Source organism: Lissotriton vulgaris, chromosome 12, assembly GCF_964263255.1.
Source record: "Lissotriton vulgaris chromosome 12, aLisVul1.2, whole genome shotgun sequence".
Taxonomy (NCBI): Eukaryota; Metazoa; Chordata; class Amphibia; order Caudata; family Salamandridae; genus Lissotriton; species Lissotriton vulgaris.
In genome coordinates this window covers 85,201,969-85,215,654 of record NC_141700.1, presented here as the reverse complement: position 1 = coordinate 85,215,654, position 13,686 = coordinate 85,201,969, and the positions used below count along the sequence as shown (strand labels likewise).

General features: G+C 43.6%; 1 protein-coding gene across 1 annotated transcript in view; it reads right to left on the bottom strand.

The window, feature by feature from the left end:
* The window catches only part of LOC147673403 (fibrillin-2-like), a 259,147-nt gene that overhangs the window by 98,414 nt on the left and 147,047 nt on the right, over positions 1-13,686 (bottom strand). The window contains exons 13-14 of the mRNA XM_086947262.1: positions 2,140-2,265; positions 679-801 (exon numbers count right to left, since the gene is read on the bottom strand). Coding sequence (XP_086803388.1) covers positions 679-801; positions 2,140-2,265 — 249 coding nt within the window. The remainder of the gene's footprint in view (positions 1-678; positions 802-2,139; positions 2,266-13,686) is intronic.

Below are 13,686 nucleotides of genomic sequence, written 5' to 3'. Positions count from 1 at the left end.
AATATCATAGTCAGATAAGACTGAAATACTGAGTTCTTGTGAAATGTATTACAATTTGGGTCAAATGCTCAGCATTTCCATTAATCTCACAAATAGTGAATGGTCCAGTCTCTTACAGACACTGTACAGCAATCACCAAAATTCCTCCACACTGCGAAAGCTAGAAGAGCAATGCTGTAATGATTTTTGAAATCCTCATGCTGCAAGGAAGATCAAAACTAGAACTGCCTTAGAAACCTCTTCTGCCAGGCTCCCACATGCCCATTTAACACCTGACGACAAATGCATGAAGGAGAAATCAAGACATTAGCAGTCTTAAGATTGTTTTAAGCCAAGTACAAGGGCTACATTTGTGAAGGGCTTTACCCTGGCTTAAGAAAAGCTTACAACTATCTTAAGTCTCGACTGACAATCTTAAATCTGCTTATGTCATGGAAAAGCCATTGTAAATCAGGTTCAAAAGTCTTAAGACTGTCTTAAGCTAAGAAAGTCAAACATAACACCATCTTAAGTTAGATCAAACCCCTTTGTAAATTAAGCCTCCTTAACTAACTTCAGATAGTTTTATTTGCATTCTTAAGTTGGGATTCCTTTTGCCTTCATGAATCTACCCCTGAAAATTCACCATATTTGAAATATCAGTAAAATGTCCTTTTCCAACACGTATTTTAGACTCACCCACACAATAGCGCCCATTAGGAGCCAGTACAAAGCCAGGTTTGCAGATGCATTTGAAGCTTCCATCCTCGTTGATGCACATCCCGTTCAAGCACATGTTGGTAGTGGCACATTCATCGTGATCTAAAGGAGAGATTATAAATCATAAGATTTGAACTTTTTAAAACAGCCATATTATGGGCCATTACGTTTTGTGAGGTGCAGCTAAGAGGGTGACACTTAGTATAGTATTAAATGTGAAAGCATCTTCATTTCAAGGGCAACATTGGCTAAATAGAGCTCTTTATAGGACCATCAAGAGAAACTGCAAGCTGTTAGCAAGATTCCTTTGCATTGTTCTACAAAGCAGCAAATGCAATAGTCTCAAATCACATTTCACATAGATAATGAAAAAGAGAGACCCTCGAAAAAAGTCAGGCTTGAAAATGTAGGGTTCATTAGTATATAGGGTGTCAGATTATCTCTGATGTAAGTTGGCATGCACACCGTTTTAAACATTTGTCCTTGAAGTTGGTAAACTTTGAACTTCACACAGATTGCAAAGTTTGCAGTCTCCCAACATGCAGCAATTGTTTCTCGGAAAAAAATATTTATGTGGCAAAGGTTTTTTACAAAATCTTTTAGCAAACAAAAAATTCCATCACTGAAAGTGGGGTTTTAAACATACTTTATGAGAACCCTTCTTTTTTCATACGTCCTTTTTGAACAAATGAAGCCAAATGTAGCGAGTTTAAGACTATTAAATGTGTGTTTTAAAAAACACTTCATGAAATTGCAGGGAAAACAAATCATACCACCACATACTGCTAGACGTATATAAATGAGTGTAGGTGGGACGATATTCTTCAACTATTTTTCAAACAAGCTAAAGATGATCAATGTTTCTTTACCAAAACCTTCCTAACCATGAAAAAATGTTGGTAACCACAGGCACATGTTAAAATACTGTTTTCCTATTGTGGGCCTGTATAGGGAAATACATATATTTTCATTAAAAAGAAAGTAAACATATTTGTTTTGGTAAATAATTTTTGTGGTTAATTAAAAAGTAAAAAAGCAGTTTAAGGTAAAAAGTAATGTTTTTTTTTTTTAGGTAGTGAAATCGACCATGACGTGAGCAGTTTCTGACACTGACTAAATCCATTTAATTTGTTTCTTTTGGAATTACTGTTTTAAAGGGAAAACTTTAAATTTTCTCACTGACTTCAACTAAGAAGCTTGTTACGCTTTAGCTTGGGTCTTATATGTATAACCATGTGAGGAGGTTGGATGCATGTTTACTATGCTGATCACATATCTCCAAAAAGATGCGTTAGTCTTGGGAGCAGCCTATTATACAATTTCAATAGTGGAATTCAATGTTTATGTATGAAGTTGTTTGGGGTTACTAACAGTTAAAAACTCAAGATGGTAGAATAACACATTCCCTTGGAGTAGAAGTTAGCAGTACTAAACACTTACCAACACAATTCTTGCCATCAGGCGTAGTCTCAAAACCAGCATTGCAAATACACTGGAAGCTGCCATCTGTGTTAACGCATCGACCATTCCTGCACATAACTCCATTCATGATACACTCATCGATATCTGAAAAGACAGTATGTTAGTTCGCTGACATATTAAGTATTTCACACTGAGATAAACTCCTCTGACCCATTGCAGAACCAATTTAAAATACTCTGCTTATTTATGTTGCACTAATGAAAACAGCACAGTAACTTGCAACTCATACTAGCTTAAGATGAAAACAAAATTCATCATCACTAGTTCACGTGAAGCAACATCCAAAGGTGGTTCTGGCCATCAGTGTATTGTCAAGTTAAGCAAATGCCAAGTTAAGACCATTACATCTATATTTCTCTGCATACCTTACCTTGATGATGTTTTGGAAATTGATATTGTGGAGTTGATAAATGTGTGGGTCAATACTATTGATCTTGATATTTGGGCCCCTAGTCCATCCTAAAATCCTTTGTTTGTGCTGTAAAATTGATGTCTATAGTCATGTAACCAAAGCTGATATATCAACCAGCAGGTATTTATTATGCAGTCTGAAAATCACTGCAGGTTACAAGGCTCTGCTATGGTAACTTATGTAATGTTGGGTCATTTTATTGCATGTTGTTTTGTGGTATGTAAGGTACAACTTGGTTTGTCTCTTGGATAAACTTTGTAAAGAGCCGCCTTTATGTATGGAGATGGGAGAAGCTGGCAAGTGGGAGAGTGACTGATATATACCTGCATCCCACATTTGGGTGCAAGTTTTTTAAAGTGGGTCAACGGTGGGAATTAGAGACACCTATAACGCTTCACCTCTTTATAGCATGGATATGCTCACATTTGTTTATTAAAGATATTTGTTGAGGTAGATTTCTTTAAGTATGTCTTGAGGTGGATAGGGCTTTTATGCCTCTCTTAGGAGGAAAAGCTCCTCATTGTGACCTGAGTGTGGGTGATGTCATCTGTCTTCCTGGGGATCTACTCTTGGGTGCGGCAGCGTAGACTGACTGGTGCTCTTATAGTCTCTTATAGAATATTTCTGTTTGACTTTGACGTCTGGGCTGGTCACAGTGTCCTTGAGAATCGGGGGTCAGGAGATTCAATTGCGAGTTGGGAGAGTAAAATGTATTCCTGCTGGCTGGTGTCATTAGTATTATAATTCTGTGGCTGACTGTGAGACTGAAATCTACTCCTTTCAAAACAAGGGCTTTCAGATGCGAATTAATTATAGAAGGTGCAGTTGACATTTATACACTATTCACTATCTAGCCAGCATTCATTTACCATCCACCACCAATTTCCCTTCACAATCTGCCTGCCATTACCCATTCACCATTCATCATTTGTCCACCACTCATTCAACAACTATTCACTATTCGCCCACCACTTAGCATCCACCTTCCGTCTATTGAGCAACCATCATCTATTCGCAATCACATTCAATCAACAGCCATTGCCCTCGGATACAATATAAATAACACAGATATATGAATGTTTGCTGGTGAACAATGCAGTGCGCCGGCGGCATGAGTTCTAATCCGATCAAGGTGCACTCATCCTTTCATCATTCCATAGGTTGGTAAACTGAGTGCCATTGGGTAGTGATAACTGCTATTATTTACTGTGCCTCAAAATGTAAGAAGTGCAGCTTGTAACACTGTACAAATACAAGTTATTATTCACACATCTTCTACTCTCCATCAATGTCCCTCCGTTCACCATTCACTTTCCATTCATTCACTGTGGATTCACTATCAATCAGTTCCCAATTCACACTTCAGTACTCACTATCCATTCCTTTACCATAAATTCCCATTTTATAAACAATTTCTCCTCATACATTCATCATCCATACACCGGCCACTCATACACCACCAAACTCCACCTTCTATTCATTTAATCATGCTCTATCAAACCTGTACACAAATACTTATATTTGTGCACAGTTTGTTCACCATTTGCAAACTATCCATTCAGCGCCCTTATCAATCCAGAAACAGCTTCATGTACTGGACACAATTCTCAGATAACAGTTTCAGAAATGGACACAATATTTTAGATGTGGCCTCCGAATTGGTAAACAACAATCCAGACCCGGCCTCCAAAACACAAAAACAGACATTTGGCCATCAGAAGTGGACAGAATACCTCAAGTAAGCCCTTAAGAACTTAACACAAAATGCTAGATGTGGTATCCAAATTGAGAAAAAATATTCCAGGTATTAGCCTCAAATATCATCAGCATTATTCTATCTGACTATATTCCATATAAGTTGGTAGTCCAGAGGAGGCCTTAATAGTGTTGTGTACATGGTACAGCATTGCCATATTGTGCTCCCACTCTGAGGTCATGCAGAATGGGAAATCAAAGATGCTAAAGGAAATAGGAGTCTTGTACTATTATTACATCTGCTGTGAACATATTGTGGGCAAGGAATTGTGCTTAAAATGTGATACAATGGGATTTTGCCCCACTGCTCAACATGGTGTAGGTGTTTTGTCCTTGTTAGGGAGGACACTCACTTCCGCTGTGGCCCACAATGTCCAGTGCCCACTGACAACACAATAAAGAGGATGTGGCCTAACGACCAGAGCTGCTGACTTTGAAGCTGAGGAACCAGGTTTGAGTCTCGGCGTCGACTCAACATCCTGTGATACTGGACAAATCACTTAATCTGCCCGTGCCTACTAAAAAATGAATGTGACCTTGTGTAATGTAAGCAGTGCTCAAGTAAAGCGATCCAATACCTTAGAGTCAAGTTTGAGCTATATAAACAACTGCAAATAAAATAGAAATAACATACTGAATGTTACATCCCAGTTGAGAAAGATCTGTGAGAGGGACACCGACCTCATTAAAAAAGGCCGTCTGACGTCTCTGGAGCAGGCTGTTACTGTTGGCAGTCATCCTGTGGAAGGGAAGGTCTATAGTGTGCTGAAGCCAGGCTCCTCTCCCTATTCATTTCGATTGCGAGAGAAGGAAAGATCTTTAGCTGAGGTGTGCACTGTGAACCTAGAAGCCCTCCCTTCTGCGGCAGAGCAGGAAAGGTGACTGGGAGGGCTGCCCTGCCACAGGACCACATTTATTTGCATGACTGCACTCCACTGTCTGCAGCTCTGAACCCCACAGGCCACTGGCATTTCCAAGGCATGCTAGCTGCACATGAGGCCTGATAACCCTGTCTGTAGGGAAAGCAGATTATCAGACACTGCGAAAACATTTCAGTTTTCCTTCTGCTTACTAGAGAGCAATCTGTTGCCAACCACGCTTGGAGCAATGCCCAGACCAAGAGACTAAAGAACTGGAGCATTTTCCCTAGAGAGATGTTCTTTTGCGCGGGTCACTAACAGCATATCAGAAACAAAAATATCACGTGGACAGAATATTGTGTCAAATATTTTGAGGACAAAAATTCAGAGAAAGTAAGTGCAAATAGTTAAGCATAGATTTACTATTCCTAATTCCACATCTACGTACCTTGAAGATATATATATATATATATATATATATATATATATATATATATATATATTCACTGAAAAAACCATGGGTTATAGACCATATATAGTTAGGGATTAGCATTTTCAAAACCTTATTTTACTCACACAAAACCATTGAAATGTGCATATATAGTTAGTTGCACTAACTATATATCGCGCACCCGCAATCCACTGCTGATGATGTCACATATTACATCATTCATGACATAGTCAGTGACATCACTGATGACATCACTGATGACATCATCCAGTGACTGTATGTTTCTGTAAAGTTAAAATATGTCTTACATATTGAAGAATAAGTGGATGTATAAGTGTCTGGATGAAGGATTTAGTAGGTGCATGACTGACTGTATGAGAGAGTGATTAAATGTGTCTCACTGAGTGCATGGGTTAGTGACTAAACTGTCTTAATTTGTGCATCTTTATATCTGTTGTTCTGTAAACTGCTGCATATGTTGATCTGTAGCTATATGAGTAACTATATGGGTTATTGATTGGTTGCCCAAGTATTTGTATGGGAGAGTGAGTGTGTGTGTGTGGGTGTCTGGGAGGTGTGTGACTCTGTGCATAGATGTGTGAACAGTTAATTCACTAGATGTATGGGTTCAAAAGTGCATGTGGAAACAGCTGTATGGGTGGTTGACTGTGTGCATGAGTGTATTGGTGAGTGAATGGATATCTCAGTGCTACATTTCAAAGTAAGTACATATGTAAAATACAGTACATGTGAGAGTTGACATATATAAATTACTGTGTATAAGAGCTAGTGAATGTGTGAGTGGCTGCATGGATCATTGAAAACTTGTATCAGTGATTGTATAAGAGAGTAAATATGTGTTAGAATATGTTTGAATTAGTAAGGTGTGTATAACTGTATAGTTGAGGAAATGGAGGTGTGTTTGATTCTTTGCATGACTGACTAGGTGTATGAGTAACTCCATGGATGAGTGACAATCTGCGAGTGTCTGTTTACACTGACTGTATCTAAGGATATATTAGAGTCTGAAGAGGTTCATCGTATTATCACATGAATGATGTCATCAGTGATGTTATCAGTGATGTCATTTGAGTTGTCATCAGTGATGTCACTGACCATGTCATGAATGATGTAATATGTGACATCATCAGCAGTGGATTGCGGGTGCGCGATATATAGTTAGTGCAACTAACTATATATGCGAATTTCAATGGTTTTGTGTGAGTAAAATAAGGTTTTGAAAATGCTAATCCCTAACTATATATGGTCTATAACCCATGGTTTTTTCAGTGAATTTTCAAGGTTTTGTAAATGCTAATTCCTAACTATATATGGTCTATAACCTATGGTTTTTTCAGTGAATTTCAATGGTTTTTTAATAGCAAATATCAAAAGCTTTAAAATGTCAAGTACGTGGTAGGTAAAAACATTTTCGTGTTTATGCACGCTGATGTGCTTTGAACGCTGCCCCCCCTACTCTTTTCTTTTAGGAGTATTCTCTCTTTGCAGATAGTGAAGGGTAGGTAACGCAGGCCTTTTCCCCCGTTGTAATCCGTCGTGCCTGCTTCCCTCTCCATTTGATTGATTGTTATCCTAGCATTTATTGTTTTGGAATTGGTTCTCTTTGGTTCATTATCTATTTACAAACAAGCACAGAGTCGCAATACTCTGTTTAGTCTTTGCAGATAGTGAAAAATCGTTAAAAAAACAAAAGGAATCAAGCAAAATCAGTAGGCCACTAATGGGATCTCTTTTTGACCTCGCTAAAATAGAAACATTATGAACAACCCCTCATGAGAAATACGAAACTAGTGAGAGGAACTGAGCTCGACACCATGATGGCTGCAAGACAGCTCGGCTCCGCCACCCACCCCACCCAATACAACGACAAACCCTATGCAAATATTATAAATATATACAACACACCAGCAAAGTAACAGGGTAAAACGTTTTATTAAATAACTATTTACATGGCAGCCTGCTGCAACATCGATCCAAACAAGCCTTTGTATTTGGGGCTCAAAATCAACAAGTAACAGGGTAAAACGTTTTATTAAATAACTATTTACATGGCAGCCTGCTGCAACATCGATCCAAACAAGCCTTTGTATTTGGGGCTCAAAATCAACCATCAATAGTAAGATTTTCATAGGTGAGTGTAGGTTCATGGTTTTTCATCCACAGACTAAAAGCCTGGAGTGGGAGTGAAAGAACAATAACTAGGTAAGAAGGAAAGCAGAGGCTGTGGGAAGGACTCTGGATATGGTATGTTGCTTGGTCCCTGAGATGCTTCGATGTCACTGCCTTGCACAAATGGCACAAGTCCTGGATGTTGGGTGCCATAGTTGAGGGTTCCGAGCAGCGCTTGTAACACTGTCTGAAGCTTATTTGCACCTGCTGCAGCTTCACTATTCTCAAAGTAAGTGGGGGCTGTTTGTGGACCTGACTGCATTGGAAAACAATGTGATGCGGTGGCTCCCTGAACCGCTTGACGGAGGCCCCCGTGGGGCGGTGTGATGGTGTGAACTCGGAGGGGGCGCTTGGCTCCTGCCCCCTCCCCAAGTCTTGTTGCCCTGGTGTGGCCTAAGATCGCCCCCGACATAGGCGGCCGGCTCCTGGGATCAAGCAGAACTTTTTGACTTTTGGTGACTCTTCCATTCTGGACCTTGTCCCACAATCCGTTCGACCTGAAGACACGTCCTGCGGTGCCCTAGTCCGACCATCGCATATTCCTGCGCCAGGAGACGGCGTGGGGTGCACTAGAAGGGAGAGGCGGCGAGAACGAGCCTCCCCTACCTCCCCAGGTGGAGGTTTCTCAGCTACACCCCAGCGCTTCACGCAATCAGCTGACTTGCGCCCGCTCTTGTGGAACAGTGCCTCCCTCGGCCAGCTGAATTACGCCTGCTCCACACCTTGTCCCACAATCCGTTTGACCTGAAGACACGTCCTGCGGTACCGTGATCCGACCATCACATATACCTGCGCCAGGAGACGGCGTGGGGTGCACTAGAAGGGAGAGGCGGCGCGAACGAGCCTCCCCCACCTCCCCAGGTGGAGGTTTCTCAGCTACACCCCAGCGCTTCACTCGACCAGCTGACTTGCGCCCGCTCTTGCGACACAGTGCCTCGCTCGGCCAGCTGAATTGCGCCTGCTCTTGCGATCACAGCGTCTCACCCGCCATCCAATGGAATTGCACCCAATCTTGCGGTACAGCGACAGGCGGCTTCCACGGAGCTCACGAAATGGCGGTCGGCTCCACAGACTTGGGCCTGGCCTGCAAGGATGGCTCTGGGCAACGCTGGAACTCGGACGCTTGACTGCTAGGGCATGGGCCCCATTCCCAAAAGCGTCCCCTCAGGCTTGAAGATTCTACAAAAGTCACCGGGGCCCCCGACTCCCGCAGACTTCCGGTGGGGAGCGACTGCCATGATTGCTCGCGGAATGGCCACGACGTAGCCACGGGGTGCTCTCATGCTGACGCCAGCTTCAGTATTTAACATCCAGAAACACTGTAGACTACCAATTCGATCAGTTCCGGTGGAGCCCCAACGTGACCCGGTAGAGAAGAACTTGCCCTCCCCTCTTTGACTGATGGTTCTTGTTGCCTGTCCCTTCTGTTGTCATTTAACAGAACTTTTTGGACTGCTAAAAGAGGTTGTGTTCCGACCGCTGGTCGGTGGAGACATTTTGACTATATTCTGGACCTACGTTGTCGCGTAATGCGTCATATGACGCGCCGCGTTAGCGCACCCGGAAGTGCTCCGGTGCGCGAGGCGCGAAGCGCAGCTTCCCGGAAGCGATCCGGGGTGGAGCTCGTAACGTAAGCATAACAGGTCATGTGACTAGTTAATAAAACTTTTCATTGGTTCATTTCACTTTTGGGTTCCTAATTATGTAAGGCTAGGTCATGTGACCTAAAAATAACACTTTTCATTGGTTTAGAACTATTTTTTGTCCCAAATGATGAAAACCCCTCCTTGTTTCCTCACTCTGACTTTCATCTTTGTGAGAGGAAGACCTTTTTTCATCACTTAGCAATAGCAAGTGTTGTAGCTTCAGCTGGTGCATCCCCACCACCACACCTCCTCCTAGGAAGAGAGGACCACCTCCTCAGATCATCCTACAACAAGAGAAGGAAGAAGAGGAAGAAGAGCAAGGGACAGGGAGGTTTTTACCTGAACAGCCAAGGAGGTCCCATGGCAAAGAAAGTGACTGGGAGGGGGCGCTTGGCTCCTGCCCCCTCCCCAAGTCTCGCTCGGCCAGCTGAGTTGCACCCACTCTTGTGGCCTACAACATGGAGAGGCCGGGGCGTTGACTAGGCGGGGCCTCCGGCCGCAACCACAGCGCCAACGATTGCTGTTGACGGAGGGGAGCCTTGCCGGTGAGAGCCACTGATCTGAAGAACCGCTGCCTGCGGTACCTCCCTGAACCGCTTGACGGAGGCCCCCGAGAGGCAGTGTGGTGGCGCGGACTGGGAGGGGGCGCTTGGCTCCTGCCCCCTCCCCAAGTCTTGTTGCCCTGGTGTGGCCTGAGATCGCCCCCGACATAGGCGGCCGGCTCCCGGGGTCCGGCAGAACTTATTGCCTTTTGGTGACTCTTCCATTCTGGACCTTGTCCCACAATCCGTTTGACCTGAAGATACGTCCTGTGGCCTGGTCCCTGAATGAGTGCAAGGGGACGGTATTGATTAAATCAAGATGGCGGCTTCACACAAAGCTGACTCAAGTGTTGCTGCTGATGCTATGCAGACAAAAACTGGTTTTCAGTTTGTACATTCTTCAGAATGTTTCCATCCAAGGCTGGTTGAGAGTTTGTAGAACAATGGCTTCAGATTTTCAACATACGGTGTGGTGACGCGGACTGGGAGGGGGCGCTTGGCTCCTGCCCCCTCCCCAAGTCTTGTTGCCCTGGTGTGGCCAAAGATCGCCCCCGACATAGGCGGCCGGCTCCCGGGGTCCGGCGGAACTTTTTTCCTCTTCCTTTCTGCATCTTGTCCCACAATCCGTTTGACCTGAAGACACGACCAGGTCCCTGAATGTGTGCAGGGGGACTGTATTGATTGAATCAAGATGGCGGCTTCACACAAAGCTGACTCAAGTGTTGCTGCTGATGCTATGCAGACAAAAACTGGTTTTCAGTTTGTACATTCTTCAGGATTTTTCCATCCAAGGCTGGTTGAGAGTTTGTAGAACGATGGCTTCAGATTTTCAACATACTACTCACTAGGAGAACTGCCGTTTATCTTTCCTTTCAAAATGCTGCCAACAATATTTTCTGAATGGAAGACGCCATCTTGTAGCATAAAGAGCTGCGTCAAGGGTGGTATTGCCCAGAATGTCTTGTTTTCTAGTGCTCCTAATGACGAAGCCAAAACTGCCGAAAGGGATTCTGGTCCTGCCGCTACTTATTGGAGACATTGAACTATACTCTGCACCTGCCTGGCCTCGACCAAAATGGGGTCAGTATGGGAGCGACTTGCAACTCCTTATGACGTTCTAGTTACTTAGCCTTGACGTAATGGGGGATGTATGCGGTCTTTGTGCACATGGCGGGCGGGGAAGGGTACGACAACCCTATTGATGTCGATTTTTCATTATTGATTATTGTATTAATAAAGCTTCAAAATAATGTTACCCATAATACTCGCCCATGGTGTGCGTATGGACGATTTCATTGTAACTGATCCTGTTATACTTTAAATTAAAAAATCAACCTTCACTGATCCTGCAACCGTTTGTCACGTTTAGTTTTTTCAATTAAATGGCTCGCTTGTTACATACTCCTATACCCCTGGCTTTTGAAAGACACCATCCTGTAGAATAAAGGGCTGCGTCAAGGGTTGCCTTGTTTTCTAGTGCCCATGCATGAGAGAGAGAGCGGGGGTGACCAGTGCGTGGGGGAGATGCTTGCGAGGGTGGGGAGCCGTGCTGAGGATCGGCAGCGTGCAGAGTGGGTCTGGTCAAGGCATCTAAAAGGGCTGCCGTGCACAACAAAACTGTGGCATTGAAAAAAAGGCAAGATGGCGCAGACAATGTTTATCAATACGGATTAATTTTCCACAGAGAGAACGGGGGAGGTCAGAGAGGGGGGGTGTTCGTAGCACCAGGGAGACGCGCAGGGGACCGGCGAGAGGCAGAGGGGCCATAGCGCTTTCAAATTGGCTGCTGCTTGCTAGAGCGTACGTGCCTGAGTGGGGACAAGGTGGCGCCGATTATGTTGACATCGCAAACCAGATTTTAACACTTAGACATGAAAGTGAAAACTGCACCATTGCACCCCCCCCCCCCCGACTGACACCCTCCTTTGCCTCAGCTTGGATCATCATTTGCTAAAGTGTTCAAAGACCCCACCGTGAGTATAAGCACAACTGGGGCCTTACTGCACACCCTGAGAAAAACTATGCAGCAAGACAATCTCTACCTTCTCCCTTTTCCATGTTCCAACGCTTTGAAATGAACAATATATTTACTCGCAGTGACAAAATGGCGGTCAACACTTCCTGATTTCCTTCGAATCGAACGTTAATAGACGTCACGCAGCAACAAAAAATAAATCCGCTCACGCGCAGCCGCTGGAAGACATGTATCAACATATATGAGCATCCTCAGCCACCCTCAGAAAACATAGGGGGTCAGGATACGTCTCCCGTACCCCCTTATACCCATTTCCCTCATTGTTTTTCCTCCATCTTGTAATTTAATTAAAACGAAACACAAAATGGTGAATTCCCGTTTTGCTACCGGTTCGCGACCCAGTTCGCGAACCGGGAAGCGCTTCTACCGCGAAAAATCAAATTTTTTTTATTTTCCCCACGGGACCCTTTAATAACCCCAACATCATTCCTAGGGGGTCAAAAGGGGTCTACCTTGCCCCCTTTCATTAAATTCCCCCTTCGTTTTTCTCCTACTCTTGTCTCTCGATCCTACCGAGAGACAAGATGGCGGCCGGTCCGGACTGTTTAGAATGTTGACAGACACCGGAGAGCCAATCAGCTTCGCTTTGCGAAGTTCCGTTACGCGAAAAGTACGCGAACCGGAGCGCTACCCGGGAAGCTGTCACAGATATATCTGTTTTTTAAAACGTTTATTTCTCAAAATCCACTGGAACACATATATTGAGACCTAGCAAAGTCACATCGGGCTAACAGTCCCTACAATTTTGCCAAGTTTCGTGCAAATCCATTCAGCCGTTCAAGCTAAAAGTGTGGCCAACCGCCCTATGGAAAAATGAATGGGAAAAACGCGTTTTGGGACCCCCCCTTTTTTCTCGGCCCCCCCTTGACGAAACACCCCCAAATTTTCAGGGGCTGCTCAGAAACAAAATGGTCCATTTTCCTGAGAATTTCAGCCAATTCCGTCCACAAACGCCAAAGTTATTAGACATAGAATTTTCAAAAGTCCCATAGAGAAAAAATCCTAACTATATATACCTACTGGCGACCGCCAGTAGGTAATATATACATATATATATATATATATATATATATATATATATTGCCAAGGTGCACATATATATATGTGTAGTTACATATAGTAATACTTTCCTTACCTATAGAAACTTACTTTCACAATGTTTTTGTCCTTGATATTCTCGACATGATATTTTGTCCCAAAATATTGTTGTTTCCGATGTTCTGTATAAATGCCCTTTAGGGCTGCCACCTATTAGGCTGTTGTGCTGCATTGCCTTTATTGTGAGATTTCCATCAAGAGATCTCCAACTCCAGCCTCTTCTTCAAATAAGAAGCTGCAGAATCAGCCAATCTTCACTCCAGGCAACCAAGGCTTTGCCATCATCAGCAACAATTGAGCTGGTTCTGGTTATTCCAAATGCTGGGGCCTGAAGCACTACATCCTTTGCTCTGACGCCTTGGGCACAGGCATCTTTAACCCGGACCCCCAGTGCATACTGCTAGGGTTAGACATTCGGATAGAATTGCATTCCTGAGAATGCAGCTCATTGGGCATTCGTGTATGTAGTTTGACTGTCCTGCCTTTCTGCTGAAGTTTGTGAATAAAGCAGTGTTC